The 19,282-nt window shown below is 38.9% G+C and overlaps 1 protein-coding gene across 4 annotated transcripts in view; it reads right to left on the bottom strand.

Annotated features, from left to right (window-relative positions):
* The window catches only part of LOC133631127 (nectin-4-like), a 57,518-nt gene that overhangs the window by 34,067 nt on the left and 4,169 nt on the right, over positions 1-19,282 (bottom strand). For all 4 annotated transcript variants that reach the window (XM_062023198.1, XM_062023199.1, XM_062023201.1 and 1 more), the window contains exons 2-3: positions 4,937-5,137; positions 4,711-4,878 (exon numbers count right to left, since the gene is read on the bottom strand). In XM_062023198.1, the coding sequence (XP_061879182.1) occupies positions 4,711-4,878; positions 4,937-5,137 (369 nt within the window). The remainder of the gene's footprint in view (positions 1-4,710; positions 4,879-4,936; positions 5,138-19,282) is intronic.

The following is a 19,282-nucleotide window of genomic DNA, read 5'->3' as shown; positions in this document are numbered from 1 at the left end:
AATACCTGAGAATAATGACGTCGCCGCCCAAACAGGAAGAAGCCACGCGCAACAGCTGTCGACAACAGAGCTGTGATTGTGATGTACAGTAGTTACTACTATTAGCTCGACAGCAACAAAGCCTCGTCTTCATCTATCAAGTAGACATGCAGTACAGACACACGTACACAATACATTATACCAGATGTGGGTAGTAACTCACTACATTTACTCCTTTACATTTACTTAAGTAACTTTTTGAAAACATTTTTTACTTGTCAGAGTAGTTTAAATGTAACATATTATTTACTTTTACTTAAATATTTTTGTGAAGAAGAAACGCTAATTTAACTCCGTTGCATTGAGTTTCATTCTGATCATTACATTTATTTATATCATAATTACTTATAATATATTGATTAGGTCTTGAAAAGATGTATTCATTCATCAGCGAGCCTTCTTCTGGCAAGGACTGTCACACGACCCTGTTTCGCCAATCCAACGTAAGCTTTAGTGATGTTTGACTCCATTTCACCAATCAAACGCCGCTGATGCGGGTTTACTACACCAACATTGGAATTCTTAAATATTGGCTATGAAGCATTTGATCCCCCTCCATTGTGGCTGGTTATGGAAGCTAACAACTATACCAGTACCTCTTAGGGCTGTGGTTCACTCTCCCATCCACTCTTCTACTTGCGCTTTTACAAAAAATCCAATCATAAAAATCTTACTAAGAATTTGGGTTCAGTTTAAGCGCTATTTTGTTATACAGACTATTTCTAATCTTGCACCCATTACTACTAACAATACTTTCCCTCCCTCTCTTGTCGATAGTGCCTTTTTAAGATGGTCAATTCTGGGGATCAACAACATTAAAGATTTATACATTGACTAAATGTTTTCCTCTTTCCAGCAACTTTGTAATAAGTGGGTTACTTGTTTGGGGAGAAAAAAAGAACATTTGCAATGTGTTTAATTGTATTTGTGGACTTTATATGTCTTAAATCTAATAAACAAATGTTTAAATACAATAAAAAGATTTCAGTGTGTGTATTTAAGTACTTTCTGAGCATAGTGAAGTGAGGTGAATTCATTTGATTTTTTCAGCGCTTTTTTACCTCTAGAGCAGGGGTGTCCAAACTTTTTCCACTGAGGGCCACACACGGAAAAATTAAAGCATGCGGGGGCCATTTTGATATTTTTCATTTTCAAACCATAACAAAATATATCGATTTTTTTTTTTTAACAATTAGGGCTCCTGGGGCCCGTAAAGGGTCTCAGTCATTAAAATGTTAAAAACAAGTCAAATTATTATTGCCTATTATTATATATGCCTTTTCTGTCAAAGACAACTTTGTTTTTTGTAGTAAAACTGAAATATGCAGTATTTCCCCCACCGCCCAAAACATTCAGAAAGCAATGTTTGATGTGAAGTCATTGGAGCCCTGAAAAGATCAATAATGCATGACACCATTGATTTTATTTTCATTATTATTTTTGATTAATCACAGTGAAAAGATAAATACAATCCCAATAATATCTTTATGATTTGCCTGAGAAGCTGGGCAGGACAAAAAAAAAAAAAAAAAAAAAAAAAAAAAACTAGGGATGTCCGATAATATCGGCAGGCCGATATTATTGGCCGATAAATGCGTTAAAATGTAATATCGGAAATTATCGGTATCGTTTTTTTATTTATCGTTTTTTTGTTTTTTGTTTTTTTTTAATTAAATCAACATAAAAAACACAAGATACACTTACAATTAGTGCACCAACCCAAAAAACCTCCCTCCCCCCATTTCTTTCTGTTATCAATATTCTGGTTCCTACATTATATATCAATATATATCAATACAGTCTGCAAGGGATACAGTCCGTAAGCACACATGATTGTGCGTGCTGCTGCTCCACTAATAGTACTAACCTTTAACAGTTAATTTGACTCATTTTCATTAATTACTAGTTTCTATGTAACTGTTTTTATATTGTTTTACTTTCTTTTTTATTCAAGAAAATGTTTTTAATTTAGTTATCTTATTTTTTTTTTTTAAAGTACCTTATCTTCACCATACATGGTTGTCCAAATTAGGCATAATAATGTGTTAATTCCACGACTGCATATATCGGTTGATATCGGCATCGGTTGATATCGGTATCGGTAATTAAAGAGTTGGACAATATCGGAATATCGGATATCGGCAAAAAGCCATTATCGGACATCCCTAAAAAAAACTTCAGATATATCTGTCGATTTTACGTTTGAACTATTATTTTGTTTGTTTTATGCTCTTTTGTCAAAGAAAACTTGGATGTTTTTATATGGCAACCACACAATATATGCAATATTTTTCCACATAAAACATTTTAATGTGAAATATTTGAAGTAATTGGAGCCTTGAAGATGTCAATAATTCATTATTATTGATTTTTTGTCTTTTTTTTTGAGCAATGGCAAAAAAAGGAATATAAAGATAGACAAAATAAAAAAACAGCCTGCATGGCAGCTTTGTATCAACATTGCAATGTTTTCTAGTTAGATTTCACCTCATTCCACTTTTTTAATGTTTTTTTGATTTTTGCAATGGCATTTCCAGAATGTGTGGCGGGCCGCTAAACAATTAGCTGCGGGCCGCAAATGGCCCCCGGGCCGCACTTTGGACACCCCTGCTCTAGAGACTCAAAGTGCTTTACATAGTGAAACTCTTATCTACATCTTTAAACTACATTTTTACGAGTGTGGGTGGCACTGGGAGCAGGTGAGCAAAGTGTATTGCCCAACGGCAGCGACTAATATGGCGGAAGTGGGAATTGAACCTGGAACCCTTAAGTTGTTAGTACAGCCGCTCTATCAACTAAGCCACGCCACAATAATACCGTGATAATGACACATGGTCACAATAATTGTTATTGTTACATCCCTGCTATACCCCTTGCAATAGAAGAGAATCAATGATCTATAAAAGAACTGGGCATTCTGCGGCCCGCAAATTACAAAATAAACTTAAAAAAGTATCTATCTCGAGTGTGCAATACAACGGTGCTGCTTTTGTTTTGAAAAGCGTTATTTGTATTACTTCCGTGTGGACGTATGCTCGTGCGCGATTGTGAGTGAATGTGAACAGCTGCAATCACAAATTACAAAATAAATTTCAAAAAAACATCTATGTCGTGCGTGCAATACAACTGTGCTGCTTTTATTTTGAAAAGTGTTATTTATGGGCATATGTCCGGGTGTAACCTGTGAGTGAAGGTGCACAGCGACAAGTGAGACGCTAAAAAAAGAAGAGTTGATGACTAATGGCGTGTTTTCAACAAGACATGGACTGCCAAGTATTTCTTTACAGAAATTAAAGGTAAAGCCGTGTGCTTAATTTGTGGTACACATGTTGCTGTGTTTAAAGAATATAGTGTAACCACCTGCTGAAGTTGATGTTGTGTTCTTGAGTTGCGGAAATGAGGAGTGAGGATGGACGTGCGTGTGGAAAGAACGAGATAAGTTGAGCTGTGTTAGTATAGGTTGTCAATAAAAGTTTAAAAAGAGCGTCAGACTTGGTGTGCACTTCTTCTGGACGCTACAATTGGTGGCAGAAGTAAAACTTTGCGCATACTGCGCTGCTTGTGTGAATCCCGGACGTGAGCTCGTCGCAAAGAGAGAGGGAGAGGGAGAGAGGGAGGAAGGAGAGAGGCAGCGTCTACAGGTGCAGAGCACGCTGCTTGGCATGGGGGAATCCCGCCCTCAATGAAGACTCCAAGGTTTGTTGGCAAGGCGAACTGGGAGGCATTGCATCCCACTTCTGCCACCAATTGTAGCGTCCAGAAGAAGTGCACACCAAGTCTGACGCTCTTTTTTTTAAAACTTTTATTGAGCAACCTATACTAACACAGCTCGACTTATCTCGTTCTTTCCACACGCACGTCTATCCTCACTCCTCATTTCCGCAACAGCAACGCTTCCTCCTTCTTCGCCAATCACCTTACAGGCGTGCTACATTCACAACAATGATGTTGGATCTGTGTTGTTGTTGTTGTTGTTGGGGACAAGTGTTGTAAATTAGCTTTGGCTACAAACACTGTGATGCATGCATCGGATAACTGTTTCAGATGTCTATGTTTTTGTATCTGTCCCTATTTCAAATAAACCTCTATAATAATAATAATAATAACAAAGAGGATGCAGGATAAAGTGACAGAAATCTAAATTTTTGCATTGTATTATACATCAGGAAGTGTTGTGTAAGAAAGTGTTAAAAATAAAACCATCAAAAGCCATCTGCTTTTGTATAAAGATAAATTAGGTTGAATGAAAATAATATTATTATTATTATTTATCTTACGGTATATCAAAAATTATTTGAGCAAAATTTAATTGAAATATTGTCTGTGTGGCCCTCCAGCAGGGCTCGGGTTGCTCAAAATTAATTGCCCCCCCCTGATCTATAAAATAATAAAAATACCAGTCCTCGTTAAGTTTCATACAATTAGACTAGCAACCGTTTTTAAGGATGTGTAGCAAAGCCTGCTTTTTTACCTGCGTTTGAACACCTCTTCTCTCAAAAGTGGAGCAAACAAATGACACTCATTTATGTTTTCTAGCACGCACATCACTGTTAGAACGTCATTCACACTTTTGCATGAAAGGTTTGATGTCCTCGAAGCAGCAAACTAGCCGGTTCTGAATGGTCGAGGGTGCAAGTATATGTCAAATAAAAAGAAGCATAGGTTTCTTACTCCAGACGGTGAGCGTGATGCGTCGCTCAAAGTTGCCGTTGGGGAAAGTGGAGACTTGGCAAATGTAGATGCCGTCGTCCGATTCCTCCGTGTTGGGGATGAGCAGCGCCGAGTTCATTGTGGGGCTGCTGCTCTCAAACCTCACACGACCCGAGTAGCGTCCAAACTCTGACGGAGGAAGAAAATGAAAGTCTCGGCTCCGTGGTCCCATCGTGGTGGTGCCTACCTGTGTGTCCGTCCGTGAAGTGGGCGGTGGTGATCTGATCCTTGGTACCGCCTGGCAGCTCCTTGTACCATGTGACCTGCACCACCTTCTCGCCCACCAAAGGCTGGTAGTGACACGGCAGCCTGGTGGTACTCTCGGCCATGGAGCGCTGCCAGGTGACGGATTTAGGGGGCTCGATGAAGACGCCCTGAGCACACACCACTAAAGGGGAGGGAGGAATTAGGATTATTGGTCAGGTATGCATTTTGATTGATCGGTAAAACTAAATTGGCCCTAGTGTGTGAATGTTGTCTGTCTATCTGTGTTGGCCCTGCGATGAGGTGGCGACTCGTCCAGGGTGTACCCCGCCTACCGCCCGAAGGCAGCTGAGATAGGCTCCAGCACCCCCCGCGAGTGGTAGAAAATGCATGGATGGATGGGTAGTTCATATGATGCTTACTACCTAAAATGCTCATAGGTGGTATTTCAATTGAACTACTTCTTGTTATTCCGACACCAAACTAAAGTCTCAAGAAAAGCCCTGCTGTTTGTCAGTCATATTGTTGCTGTTTACAAGAATACATATCGTATTTTTCGGACTATAAGTCGCTCCGGAGTATAAGTCGCACCGGCCGAAAATGCATAATAAAGAAGGAAAAAAACATATATAAGTCGCACTGGAGTATAAGTCGCATTCTTTGGGGACATTTTTTTGATAAAACCAAACACCAAGAATAGACTTTTGAAAGGCAATTTAAAATAAATAAAGAATAGTGAACAGGCTGAATAAGTGTACGTTATATGAGGCATAAATAACCAACTGAAAACGTGCCTGGTATGTTAACGTAACATATTATGGTAAGAGTCATTCAAATAACTATAACATATAGAACATGCTATACGTTTACCAAACAATCTGTCACTCCTAATCGCTAAATCCCATGAAATCTTATACGTCTAGTCTCTTACGTCAGTGGTCCCCAACCACCGGGCCGCGGACCGGTACTGGGCCGCACAAGAATTAAAAAAAATAAAATAAAATATTATTTTTTTTAATGAAATCAACATAAAAAACACAATATATACATTCTATATCAATATAGATCAATACAGCCTGCAGGTATACAGTCCGTAAGCACACATGATTGTATTTATTTATGTAAAAAAAAATAAAAAAAATTGTTTTTTTTTAAAATAATAATAAAATAAAATGAAAAACACCGCATACAAAGCTTAAATGCTTTGTGCTATGTTAACCAGGGGTCTCCGACACACGCACTTTAATGTGGAAATTTTATGTTAGTGCGGCCCGCGAGTTTTGAATGAATGGCGCTTGATGGCATCATACTTGCCAACCCACTCATTTTAACCCGGGAGACTCCCAAATATCGGGGCGTGATGACACTGCTTTTGGCGCCCTCTACAGCCTGCCCTAACAGTGTACCTGCTCGACCACATGTAGAATGCAGCTTCAGCTTGCTCACGTAAGTGACAGCAAGGCGTACTAACTCAGCAGCCACACATCTTACACTGACGGTACCAATACCCAGAATCCCATGCAGCCCTAACTCTTCCGCTCAACCAACGCACGGAGAGGGGGGGGGGGGGTTGATGTGTGGGGGATTTGGTGGTAGCGGGGTGTATAATGTAGACCGGAAGAGTTAGGGCTGCATGGGATTCTGGGTATTGGTTGTGTTGTGTTTATGTTGTGTTACGGTGGGATGTTCTCCAGAAATGTGTTTTTCATTCTTTTTTGGTGTGGGTTCACAGTGTGGCGCATATTTGTAACGTAACAATGTTAAAGTTGTTTGATACGGCTACCGTCAGTGTAAGCTGTGTGGCTGATGAGTAAGTATGCTTTGCTGTCTCCTATGTGTGCAAGTAAAAGCAACATACAACACGTGGCCGGGCTGGCATGCGGTTTGTAAATGCTATAGAGGACAATTACTGCAGTGCAATTAGGGCACGCCCTTTATTTAGTAATTAGAGTGTAAATAGGATTATATTTTCCCTGGGCGTTATCTAAGAGAGACACTGAGATCCATAAATCTCCTGGGAAAATCGGGGGGGTCGGCATGTATGTAGCTGAGCCGCATCAGAGTGGTCAAAGAGCCGCATGCGGCTCCGGAGCCGCGGGTTGCCGACCCCTGAACTAACCCATCACTGCTGATTTCATTTCAACAGTTAAAAATATACCATCGTCATAGTAAATAAACTCACGTTTCCACTCCTCGATGTTGTAACCATTTGTGTCAAATATGTTTTAACGTTCAAGGGCCATGCTGTAATGATCTTTACAACACATAATCCAGTGGTGTTTACATTGAACGGCAGCCGCCATGTTGTTATGCCCAAACGACATCTGCGAATAAAGCTTCCCACGAGATCCCATTTTTTCTTCTTCACTGTGTGAGTTATGTTTAAATTTTTGTGCTAATACAGTAGCTAGCCATCCATCCATTGTCCACTGCCTGTCCCTTTCGGGGTCGCGGGGGTGCTGGGGCCTATCGCAGCTGCACTCGGGTGGAAGGCGGGGTACACCCTGGACAAGTGGCCACCTCATTGCAGTGCCCAACACAGATAGACAGACAACATTCACACACTAGGGCCAATTTAGTGTTGCCAATCAACCTATCCCCAGGTGCATGTCTTTGGAGGTGGGAGGAAGCCGGAGTACCCGGCGGGAACCCACACAGAACATGCAAACTTCACACAGAAAGAACCCGAGCCCGGGATTGAACTCAGGACTACTCAGGACCTTCGTATTGTGAGGCACATGCATTAACCCCTGTTCCACCGTGATGCCCATTATTACACTCAATAGAACTTAGATAAAATATGAGAAATAAATATATTTGTCTAACTGGGGAGTCAGGACTCGTTGAATTTCCCAGGGACCCACTCAACTCACCACGTGTGGGTCTTGGGGATTTATTACGTGGAAAGAATTACAACTTCACTGTACAAGTATGAATTTTAAGCACTAAGTTGAATCACAATACTCCGTATCAAATAAAAAAGACATTTCTTACACCCATCTTGTTTACATGCTTGTGTGGGCGTTCACATGACTTTTGGCACCCGGTACGCCTCGTCAGGCGTGGAGTAGCCAAGCGTGTTGGTGGTGGAACAGAATGCGGCCGTGTGACATTCTTCGAGCGTTCCACCTCTCGTCCAAACTTGAGTCGATAAATGTCTTTCGCCTCGCTCAGTTGTCAAAAAAAGGTATATGCAGACATTTAATAAAGTCAAATACAAATTGGCGACAAGAAGTATCCCATACTTCTCTTTTGTAAAGTAAATCTATACAGCAGAGATGGCCGTCTACATCAACAATATGATTTGCCTGAACAGCTGCAGAGGACAGATTTTATATACCGATTTTATATATATATATATTAGGGCTGCAACAACTAATCGGTTAAATCGATTAAAATCAATTATAAAAATAGTTGGCGATTAATTTAATCATCGATTCGTTGGATCTATGTTATGCGCATGCGCAGAGGCAATTATTTCTTTTTTTATCATTTATTTTTTAAATAAACCTTTATTTATAAACTGCAACATGTACAAACAGCTGAGAAACAATAATCAAAATAAGTATGGTGCCAGTATGCTGGTTTTTTTCAATAAAATACTGGAAAGGATAGAAATGTAGTTTGTCTTTTTTATCCGATTATTAATTGATTAATCGAAGTAATAATCGATACATTAATCGATTATAAAATTAATTGTTAGTTGCAGCCCTAATATATATATATATACACACTACCGTTCAAAAGTTTGGGGTCACATTAAAATGTCCTTATTTTTCAATGAAGATAACTTTAAACTAGTCTTAACTTTAAAGAAATACACTCTATACATTGCTAATGTGGTAAATGACTATTCTAGCTGCAAATGTCTGGTTTTTGGTGCAATATCTACATAGGTGTATAGAGGCCCATTTCCAGCAACTATCACTCCAGTGTTCTAATGGTACAATGTGTTTGCTCATTGGCTCAGAAGGCTAATTGATGATTAGAAAACCCTTGTGCAATCATGTTCACACATCTGAAAACACTTTAGCTCGTTACAGAAGCTACAAAACTGACCTTCCTTTGAGCAGATTGAGTTTCTGGAGCATCACATTTGTGGGGTCAATTAAACGCTCAAAATGGCCAGAAAAAGAGAACTTTCATCTGAAACGCGACAGTCTATTCTTGTTCTTAGAAATGAAGGCTATTCCACAAAATTGTTTGGGTGACCCCAAACTTTTGAACGGTAGTGTGTATAAATATATATATATATATATATATATATATATATATATATATATATATATATATATATATATATATATATATATATATATATATATATATTTATTATTATTTTTTTTCTTCTTCTTTTTTTTTTTAACTTGGGACTTCCCGTGGGCCAGATTGTGGACGCTGGCGCGCAAGATCCAAGTGCAAACTGTAGTTTGGGGATCCCTGATCTAGACCAAAAGGAAGTGGTTTAAATTTAGGTTAAAATCGTCAACAAAAATTACTACATTCTTTCTAACTAAATGAAACCTGCAACTCAAGTCACAATATTTAACATTTTATTTTTAAAATGCAATAATTAAGTAGCTTAAGAAGAGCATATCATAAATAATTGAATAAAAACACAATTCTTAATAATGTTTTTAAAAAAAATACAAGTTGGCAGGGGCTTAAAACTGAATGTCAACATTTTTTGTGACTTTCTGGAAACTTAGATTGTTTTGGAGTGGTTGCAGTGTGTATTTGATGAGTTTTTATAAATTTGCGGCCTCCATTGCAACTTTATTTTAGTGTTTAAGTAAAACTGAATATTATGCCTGTGCATCTATTCTTTGCGTCATGTTAGCTAGCTGTTGTGAGCCATCTTAGCATGTCATATCTTCCTCAGTAACAAGTTAGTAGGTGTAAGTATGAGCTTTTTTTGGTGCGACTGCCAACAAATCCAAACTTTTGGTGACATCAAAGCATGAATTGCTTTTCTTAACGAGCTGCGGGTGCTGCGGGTTCCCTCCTCCATCTAAAAGCACAAGCAGGCCAATTTGTCTTGTTTGTGACAAAAAAAACTAACAGAAGATGGTCAATCTGTAGTTCTAAACTTTTTACGCACTTTTCTGCTAATGCGTCATGACCAATTATGCAAAATTGACAATATGGGATTAAGTAAATCCTGCAACCTTTCACAGCCACAAATAGATTGCACTCCTGTACGAAACACTGCACTACCTTTCCTCAATCAGTATGAACTTGCAAAACGTTTTTTTTTTTGCCATGGATTTACATATATATGCATTTATATATGTACTGTATGTATATATACAAACACACACATAAATATATATATATATATATATATATATATATATATATATATATATATATATATATATATATATATATATATATATATATATATATATATATATATATATATATATATATACATATATATATATATACATATATATATATGTATGTATATATATACATATATATATATATACATATATATATATGTATGTATATATATACATACACTACCGTTCAAAAGTTTGGGGTCACATTGAAATGTCCTTATTTTTGAAGGAAAAGCACTGTACTTTACAATAAAGATAACTTTAAACTAGTCTTAACTTTAAAGAAATACACTCTATACATTGCTAATGTGGTAAATGACTATTCTAGCTGCAAATGTCTGCTTTTTGGTGCAATATCTACATAGGTGTATAGAGGCCCATTTCCAGCAACTATCACTCCAGTGTTCTAATGGTACAATGTGTTTGCTCATTGGCTCAGAAGGCTAATTGATGATTAGAAAACCCTTGTGCAATCATGTTCACACATCTGAAAACAGTTTAGCTCGTTACAGAAGCTACAAAACTGACCTTCCTTTGAGCAGATTGAGTTTCTGGAGCATCACATTTGTGGGGTCAATTAAACGCTCAAAATGGCCAGAAAAAGAGAACTTTCATCTGAAACTCGACAGTCTATTCTTGTTCTTAGAAATGAAGGCTATTCCACAAAATTGTTTGGGTGACCCCAAACTTTTGAACGGTAGTGTGTATTTATACACATACATACATATACATATATACACATATACAAAAATATAAACGCAACACTTTTGTTTTTGCTCAATTCAAAGATCTAAAACTTTTACTATATACACAAAATACCTATTCCTCTCAAATATTATTCACAAATCCGTCTAAGATCTGTGTTAGTGAGCATTTCTTCTTTGCCAAGATAGTCCCTCCCACCTCAAAGGTGTGTCATATCAAGATGCTGATTAAACAACATGATTATTGAACAGGTGTGCCTTAGACTCACCACAATAAAAGGCCACTGAAATGTGCAGTTTTGCTTTATTCGAGTCTGGGCGGGTCAGAAAAGCAGTCAGTATCTGGTGTGACCACAATTTGCCTCACACAGTGCAGCACACATTCGCATAGAGTTGATCAGGTTGTTGATTGTGGCCTGTGGAATGTTGGTCCACTACTCTTCAATGACTGTGCCAAGTTGCTGGATATTGGCAGAAACTGGAACACCCTGTCGTATACGCTGATCCACAGCATCCCAAACATGCTCAAAGGGTGACATGTCAGGTGAGTATGCTGCCCATGCAAGAACTGGTATGTTTTCAGCTTCCAGGAATTGTGTACAGATCCTTGCAACACGGGGCCGTGCATTGTCATGCTGCAACATGAGGTGATAGCCTCGGGTGAGTGACACAACAATGGGCCTCAGGATCTCGTCACGGTATCTCTGTGCATTCAAAATGCCATCAATAAAACGTACTTGCGTTTGTTGCCCATATCATAACCTCAGCCCCACCATGGGCCACTCGATTCACAATGTTGACATCAGCAAACCGTTTCCCCACACAAGCTGTCTGCCATCTGCTCTGAAAACCGGGATTTATCCGTGAAAGAACACCTCTCCAACGTGTCGGACCCCATCGAATGTGAGCATTTGCCCACTCAAGTCGGTTACGACTACAAACTGCAGTCAGGTTGAGACCCTGATAAGGACGACGAGCATGCAGGTGAGCTTCCCTGAGACGGTTTCTCACAGTTTGTGCAGAAATTATTTGGTTGTGCAAACCAATTGTTGCAACAGCTGTCCGGGTGGCTAGTCTCAGACGATCATAGAGGTGCACCTGCTGGATGTGGAGGTACTGGGCTGGTGTGGTTACACGTGGTCTGCGGTTGTGAGGCCGGTTGGATGTACTGCCAAATTCTCTGAAACGCCTTTGGAGACTGCTTATGGTAGAGGAATGAACATTACATTCACGGTCAACAGCTCTGGTGGACATTCCTGCAGTCAGCACGCCGACTGCCCGCTCCCTCAAAACGTGCGACATCACTGGCATTGTGCTGTGTGATAAAACTGCACATTTCAGTCTGACCTTGTTTTGTGGTGAGTCTAAGGCACACCTGTAAAATAATCATGCGGTTTAATCAGCATCTTGATACCTTTGAGGTGAGATGGGTTATCTTGGCAAAGAAGAAATGCTCACTAACACAGATTTAGATAATTTGTGAACAATATTTGAGAGGAATAGGTATTTTGTGTATATAGTAAACGTTTTAAATTTTTGATTTTAACTCATGAAAAATGTGAGAAAAAACAAAAGTGTTGCGTTTATATTTTTGTTCAGTGTATATAAACATACATACATACATATATGTATATACACACATACATATATTTATATACAGTATATACATATATATATATATACACACACACACATATATATATATTTATATATATATACTGTATATATATGTGTGTATATATAGTATATATATGTATATATACACACATACATATACTCACACACATTAATGTATATACAGTGGGGCAAAAAAGTATTTAGTCAGCCACCCATTGATTGTCAATGGGTGGCTGACTAAATACTTTTTTGCCCCACTGTATATATATTTCTCTATATATAAAGATATATGAATGTATATATATATACACATACATGTTGTATATATATATATATATATATATATATATATATATATATATATATATATATATATATATATATATATATATATATATATATATATATATATATACATATACGTATATACAAAACCCAAATCAGTGAAGTTGGCACGTTGTGTAATTCGTAAATAAAAACAGAATACAATGATTTGCAAATCCTTTTCAACTTATATTCAATTGAATAGACTGCAAAGACAAGATATTTAATGTTCAAACTGAGAAACTTCATTTTTTTTGCAAATAATCATTAACTTAGAATTTAATGGCAGCAACACATAGTTGGCACAGGGGCATTTTTACCACTGTGTTACATGGCCTTTCCTTTTAACAACACTCAGTAAACGTTTGGGAACTGAGGAGAACAAAGCTTTTCAGGTGGAATTCTTTCCCATTCTTGCTTGATGTACAGCTTAAGTTGTTCGTTGTGGTATTTTAGGCTTCATATTGCGCCACACATTTTCAACGGGAGACAGGTCTGGACTACAGGCAGGCCAGTCTAGTACCCGCACTCTTTTACTACAAAGCCCCCGCTGCTGTAACAAGTGGCTTGGCATTGTCTTGCTGAAATAAGCAGGGGCGTCCATGATAACGTTGCTTGGATGGCAACATATGTTGCTCCAAAACCTGTATGTACCTTTCAGCATTAATAGTGCCTTCACAGATGTGTAAGTTACCCATGCTTTGGGCACTAATACACCCCCATACCATCACACATGCTGGCTTTTCAACTTGGCGCCTAGAATAATCCGGATGGTTCTTTTCCTCTTTGGTCCGGAGGACACGACGTCCACAGTTTCCAAAAAACAATTTGAAATGTGGACTCGTCAGACCACAGAACCCTTTTCCACTTTGCATCAGTCATCTTAGATGAGCTCGGGTGTTGTTGATAAATGAGTTTTAACTTGCACTTACAGATGTAATGACGAACTGTAGTTACTGACAGTGGTTTTCTGAAGTGTTCTTGAGCCCATGTGGTGATATCCTTTACACACTGATGTCGCTTTTTGATACAGTACCGCCTGAGAGATTAAAGGTCATGGGCTTAGCCGCTTACGTGCAGTGATTTATCCAGATTCTCTGAACATTTTGATGATATTACGGACCGCAGATGGTGAAATCCCTAAATTCCTTGCAATAGCTGGTTGAGAAATGTTGTCCTTAAACTGTTTGACAATTTGCTCACGCATTTTTTCACAAAGTGGTGACCCTCGCCCCATCCTTGTTTGTGAATGACTGAGCATTTCATGGAATCTACTTTTAAACCCAATCATGGCACCCACCTGTTCCCAATTAGCCTGTTCACCTGTGGGATGTTCCATCCAAACAAGGGTTTGATGAGCATTCCTCAACACTCACGCACGCTTCCTCCCACCTCCAAAAACATGCACCTGGGGATAGGTTGATTGGCAACACTAAATTGGCCCTAGTGTGTGAATGTGAGTGTGAATGTTGTCTGTCTATCTGTGTTGGCCCTGCGATGAGGTGGCGACTTCTCCAGGGTGTACCCTACCTTCCGCCCGGATGCAGCTGAAATAGGCAACCCCGAGAGGGACAAACGGTAGAAAATGATTGTACTCACTAGGGATGATACTCGAAACCGGTTTTCCCGGTTGTTCGATAAGAAAATAACCGAGTCCTCGGACTCGAATCCCTTTTTGAGAACCGGTACCCGTTATCGAGACCACTATAGTAAAGAAAAGAGTTGGTTCTTTATTCGAATCCCTCGGAACGAATCCCGTCCCGACCAGAAATGCTCCGTGGGACATCACAAGAATTGACGTCACGTAGCTCAGTCATTAGGCGCAGATAACGAAAGCAGGAAAACAATGGACGGGAAAAAGCGCTCCAAGGTGTAATAAAGTTCAAAACAAAAGGTATAATCCAATGAATAACTTTACTGAGAGATTTGAGCAGGGTACAAACACATGACCAACACTTTTACGACCAACCGGAAACATAGCAACCAGGCTAGCAACGCACCTCCTTTACGGCAGCTGGCGCAACGTTCTTAAAGCAACCGCAGCACATACATATATATACAACACTGCAGCACATACATATATATACAACACTGCAGCACATACATATATATACAACATATCTCCCTTTTTTAACTTTTGTTTTTCACACTGTAGATGTGTTGTCTGTCTAATTATAAATAATGCAGACGAGGCGTGTTGGCTGAGTTCTTGACGTTTACTTTCACGGGTGACGACATGCAACAACACTTTTCGGGGCTACCGCGCATGCTCGTCACTCCCGTTGCATGCTGGGTAGTGTAGTTGTTGTATTCCCTAGCTCATAACATCTTTCCCCCTATAAAGAAATAATGTTAACTCAATAAAGTGTATTTCTTTTTTTAGCTTTAACTTTTCATTTTTTAGCATTGTAACCACATTTGCAAACAACTTTTCTCTTCATAGAATTTTTTTTCTTTCTTTTAAGTGCAAAAAATGTTAAAGCATCAGAACAAACAGTTATGTCAAATAGCAGCAGAAGTGCACTTTTTGGAGAGCTGTATTATTTCCAGTTTTGTGCCCAAGGGACTGATTTTATTTAAAGGCCTACTGAAACCCACTACTACCGACCACGCAGTCTGATAGTTTATATATCAATGATGAAATCTTAACATTATAACACATGCCAATACGGCCGGGTTAACTTATAAAGTGACATTTTAAATTTGCCGCTAAACTTCCGGTTCGAAACGCCTCTGCGGATGACGTATGCGCGTGACGTAGCCCGGCGAACACGGGTATGCCTTCCACATTGAAGCCGATATGAAAAAGCTCTGTTTTCATTTCATAATTCCACAGTATTCTGGACATCTGTGTTCGTGAATCTGTTTCAATCATGTTCATTGCATTATGGAGAAGGAAGCCAAGCAAGCAAAGAAGAAAGTTGTCGGTGCGAAATGGACGTATTTTTCGAACGTAGTCAGCCACAACAGTACACAGCCGGCGCTTCTTTGTTTACATTCCCGAAAGATGCAGTCAAGATGGAAGAACTCGGATAACAGAGACTCTAACCAGGAGGACTTTTGATTTGGATACACAGACGCCTGTAGAGAACTGGGACAACACAGACTCTTACCAGGATTACTTTGATTTGGATGACAAAGACGCAGACGTGCTACTGTGAGTATGCAGCTTTGGCTTTTTTTTGCGTATGTACGTAACTTTTTTTAAATATATAAGCTTTATGAACCTTGGGTTAGGTGAACGGTCTTTTGGGCTGAGTGATTGTGTGTGTTGATCATGTGTTTGAATTGTATTGGCGTGTTCTATGGAGCTAGGAGCTAGCAGAGGAGCTAGGAGCTAGCATAACAAACACGCAGGTGTTATTATGCAGGATTAATTTGTGGCATATTAAATATAAGCCTGGTTGTGTTGTGGCTAATAGAGTATATATATGTCTTGTGTTTATTTACTGTTGTAGTCATTCCCAGCTGAATATCAGGTACCGTGAGTATGCAGCCTTGGCTGCTAAACATTCGATAACTTGACCGTATGTGCGCGTCACGTACGTAACTTTTTAAAAATATATAAGCTTTATGAACCTTGGGTTAGGTAAACTGTCTTTTGGGCTGAGTGATTGTGTGTGTTGATCAGGTGTTTGAATTGTATTGGCGTGTTCTATGGAGCTAGGAGCTAGCAGAGGAGCTAGGAGCTAGCATAACAAACACGCAGGTGTTTTTATGCAGGATTAATTTGTGGCATATTAAATATAAGCCTGGTTGTGTTGTGGCTAATAGAGTATATATATGTCTTGTGTTTATTTACTGTTGTAGTCATTCCCAGCTGAATATCAGGTCACCCTCGGGTCTCACAGCATCTTCCCTATCTGAATAGCTTCAACTCCCCACTAGTCCTTCACTTGCACTTTACTCATCCACAAATCTTTCATCCTCGCTCAAATTAATGGGGAAATTGTCGCTTTCTCGGTCCGAATCTCTCTCACTTCATGCGGCCATCATTGTAAACAATAGGGAACTTTGCATATATGTTCAACTGACTACGTCACGCTACTTCCGGTAGGTGCAAGCCTTTTTTTTATCAGATACCAAAAGTTGCAATCTTTATCGTCGTTGTTCTATACTAAATCCTTTCAGCAAAAATATGGCAATATCGCGAAATGATCAAGTATGACACATAGAATAGATCTGCTATCCCCGTTTAAATAAAAAAAATTCATTTCAGTAGGCCTTTAACACTATATTATTATTTATACACCTATAGTGATCACAGAGACAGGTTGTTTTTGTGTTACTGTATATATTTGTTTCTCTGAAAAATCCCACTTAATATACTTTGGGTAACAACAGTCAATGTTTATTTATTTTATTTTATTTTTTTAGGGGGGTAACAGTCAATATTTATTTATTTATTAGATTAAATTGTTTTCTTATATAATAAAAGTGAGCTTTTGTTAAACCAAATATTGTGGTTTTTTCCATATACAACAACCTATCTGGACTCGATAAGAGAATCGATAAGGAATCGGTTCGATAAGAGGATTCGATAATAGGCTCCAACTCGATAATTTCTTATCAAACATCATCCCTAGTACTCACAGACATAAATAATGATAAATGGGTTATACTTGTATAGCGCTTTTCTACCTTTAAGGTACTCAAAGCGCTTTGACAGTATTTCCACATTCACACACACATTCACACACTGATGGCGGGAGCTGCCTTGCAAGGCGCTAACCAGCAGCCATCAGGAGCAAGGGTGAAGTGTCTTGCCCAAGGACACAACGGACGTGACTAGGAAGGTAGAAGGTGGGAATTGAACCCCAGTAACCAGCAACACTCCGATTGCTGGCACGGCCACTCTACCAACTTCGCCACGCCGTCCCATATATGCGATAAATCACATGCATGAACCTGTAAATTTGACAGCCCTAGTAAAAAAAACATATTTACAAAAATTTGAAAAACTACACAATTCAACAAAATATGAAGAAATGCAAACAATTAATGGATTAATTTATTGATAATTACACCAATATGATAATAAATTGGCAACAATTTCATAGGTCATAGTTTTAAAATAAATATATTGTTAATGAGGTACCAAACAAAAAAATAACATATATTTGTCAAATCTTATTAGATTTGACCAAAGCGGGCTCTGTATGCAGGCTCCCTCTAGATCGGATCCAGATTGCACATTTGTCAGCGGGGTAAACATGCAAAACGTGTAAAATTCCGTTTAACACAATCTCAGTCAAATCCCATCAGATTAAGCAGTAATTTGTTATGTTTCTGGTTATGTAAAGACTTGTATCATTGTGTCCTGCAACCACAAGAGTGAGTCACAGTGTCACTGAACAGGAAAATCTTGTGTGGTAGCAAAGTGTTGCGTTCAAGGGAATCTGTGTTTGTCTGCACCGTGTGTGTGTTAACTCATTTTAAACTTTCTCACTGGTTGTGTGTCCTCGCACACTTTACACTACTGTGTGGTTCACGTCGATATAGCATAATCATTCATCGGACTCGTGAATCAGTAACCGCTTTGGTTAAAAGGGAAAACCAAAGTTCAAATGTTTGACTTGTGAGTTGTGACTGCGACGCCCCTGTTCACCCACGCTGGTGTTTGTGTCCCACGCCTCAATGTGTCAAAAAGCAGTGTTCCGCAGCCAAGTGAAGGCATGATTTCTCTCCTGGAGATCAATATTCTTATCAACACCTGCAAGCCTTAGCAGGCTCTTCATGTCATATACGAGAGTGGTGAGCTCAACGCGGGCCGGAGGACCTTTTTGCGGCCCACAGCTCATTTTTATTGGGCCGCTGCAAATTTAAATAAGATGTAAAAGTTGCTGAAATGATACTTTAGACCGGGGGTGTCAAACGTATGGCCCGTGGGCCGGATCAGGCCCGCGAAATGAGTTTGCTAAGTACAAAAATGAGCAGTCATTTTTTTTATGAAAAAAAAAATGCTGTCCTAAATGTGTCCACTGGATGTCGCTATAGCAATTCTTTGTATCCGCTGCCACGAGAGCAAGCATGACTACGTGCTTACGCTGCTTATTAGTGATAGTATACAAAATGTGGAAAGTTACTTTCATGTCAACGATGTTGTTGGTAATATACACTACCGTTCAAAAGTTTGTGGTCACATTGAAATGTCCTTATTTTTGAAGGAAAAGCACTGTACTTTTCAATGAAGATAGCTTTAAACTAGTCTTAACTTTAAAGAAATACACTCTATACATTGCTAATGTGGTAAATGACTATTCTAGCTGCAAATGTCTGGTTTGTGGTGCAATATCTACATAGGTGTATAGAGGCCCATTTCCAGCAACTATCACT

This window comes from Entelurus aequoreus, linkage group LG16 (assembly GCF_033978785.1).
Source record: "Entelurus aequoreus isolate RoL-2023_Sb linkage group LG16, RoL_Eaeq_v1.1, whole genome shotgun sequence".
Classification (NCBI taxonomy): Eukaryota; Metazoa; Chordata; class Actinopteri; order Syngnathiformes; family Syngnathidae; genus Entelurus; species Entelurus aequoreus.
The sequence above is the reverse complement of the archived record's forward strand: the minus strand, read 5'-3'. Positions and strand labels throughout refer to the sequence as shown.